The 1,768-nt window shown below is 58.5% G+C and overlaps 1 protein-coding gene across 1 annotated transcript; it reads right to left on the bottom strand.

Annotated features, from left to right (window-relative positions):
* Positions 1-14: 14 nt before the first annotated feature.
* Positions 15-631, bottom strand: LOC111028780 (translation initiation factor IF-2-like; the record flags this gene model as incomplete). Its single annotated transcript, XM_022307536.1, has 1 exon — positions 15-631. A coding segment is annotated over exon 1 (591 nt), but the record flags the coding sequence as incomplete, so codon positions are not given.
* Positions 632-1,768: the final 1,137 nt, after the last annotated feature.

Consider the following 1,768-nt stretch of genomic DNA (forward strand, 5'->3'; position numbering starts at 1 on the left):
GCCTTGGTTGTCACGGAAGTGGCGGTCACTTCCGGTACGGTGCCCTCGGTGTCCATAGAGTCGTCGGTAGTTGGGGGGGTTTGGTTGGGAGGTGCGGTGGCCGTCGGTTGCTCCAGACGGTGCTGCTGGGAAGCTTGTCGCTTCTTTTCGCGGAACTCCCGGAGCCGCTCTTTGTTCCGACGTTGGCGGGCGGTTTCTGTTGGTGCTGCGGCGGGTGCTGGTAGTGTACCAGTGTTGGTTTGCGTTGCCCGTGGTGCCGGTACCGGCCTTTCCATCAGCGGGCGTGGTGGTGGCTGGCTTCGGGCCGTAGCGCGTACTGCCCGCCTGGGGCTGCGCGACCGGTTTAGCCGCATTGCAGCAGCTGGGGCGTCCCGTGTTGCCCTCCGGAACACGGCGGTGCGGTCCTCCCACCCCCGCGTGTATGCGGCCCACAGAACCGGGTCCCGCTGAAGCTGTGCCGTGGGCATCTGTCGGACCCGTGCTGCCGTGGTGGTGTTGGTGGCCTCTGTTTGGCTGGCCGTCCTCAGCCGCTGTTGCGCCTGCTCCAGTAGCTTCGCCGCCTGCTGGAGTGTGGTTGTGGTTGTGGACTGCGGTTGACGGTCCATATTGAGCTGGTATCTTTGACTGCAAATTATGTATATTCGATGCTATTGTGGGTTTACTGGTGTGGGGTGCTCGCCCGCGCGGGGTCGGGCATGTTGATTAATACTGCGCGCTTAAGGCACGACACATGAATTTTTCGCGGCGGTTGTTGGTCGGTTACGAATACTCCTTTACCTACTTGCCGCGCGAGTTGCACGGGGCCCCACCATTTCGGCGCGAACCCGGCGTGGAATTTTTTGTGCGCTTTGGACAGGTGGTGTGCCTTGTAGTACACCCTGTCGCCTGTCCTATACTTAGTGTGATCCTGGGCACCTTTTTCAGGTGGTGTTTCCAGGGCATTTTTTTCGCGCTGCTCCCTATCTATATTTATCATCTCGATCGGGACGTCTACCGTCCGAGATAGTGCCCAGTCCCCCGGCCGTTTGCCCTCCCTGCCGAGGACAAGTACCGAAGGGGGGTAGCCCGTCTGGTCGTTGCGCCTATTCCGGATCGAGAATAAGATAGGTGCCAATTTGGTGTCCCAGGTGTTGTGGTTGCCGTCTACGAGTAGCGCGCGTAAACCTTTTTTTATTTCCTGGTTGCGGCGTTCGACTGGGTTGGCCCTCGGGTGATACACCGGGGTTGTCCAGCCCTCGGCCCCCCACTGCTCGATTGCGCTGCGCATGTCGTTTGCTACGAATTGGGGCCCGTTGTCGCTCAGGCACACCCGGGGGTATCCGAAACGTGAAAAGAACTCTCTCTCGAGCGTTTCGGTGATTGTTTTCGTAGTGGCTGTGCCGAGGGGGTACGCCTCGGTCCATCTACTAAACAAGTCCGTAGCGACCAGTAAATATTGTTTGCCCCAGCTGGTGCGTGGGTAGGGGCCCATGAGGTCTATGCTGATTACCTCCCAGGGCTGGCGGGGTATTCTAGCGGTTTTCGGGTCGTCGGCGCGCGCGTTAAGTGGTTTGGTGCACGCGCATATGTGACACGACTTGACGTAAAGTCGAATGTCGTTTTTCAGTCCTTTCCAGAAAAACCGTTGTCTTACCGCCCTGTAGGTTTCTTTCCAGCCCGGGTGGTTTGCGAGAGTGTGATCGTGGTATATCCACATCACGTTCTGGGCTTTGTGTTTGGGGACGACTATGGGTGTGTTGTCGCGTAATTTTATTCGCAGTAGGCCGTC

The sequence above is a fragment of the Myzus persicae genome, unplaced genomic scaffold (genome assembly GCF_001856785.1).
Source record: "Myzus persicae strain clone G006 unplaced genomic scaffold, MPER_G0061.0, whole genome shotgun sequence".
In the NCBI taxonomy this organism is placed as follows: domain Eukaryota; kingdom Metazoa; phylum Arthropoda; class Insecta; order Hemiptera; family Aphididae; genus Myzus; species Myzus persicae.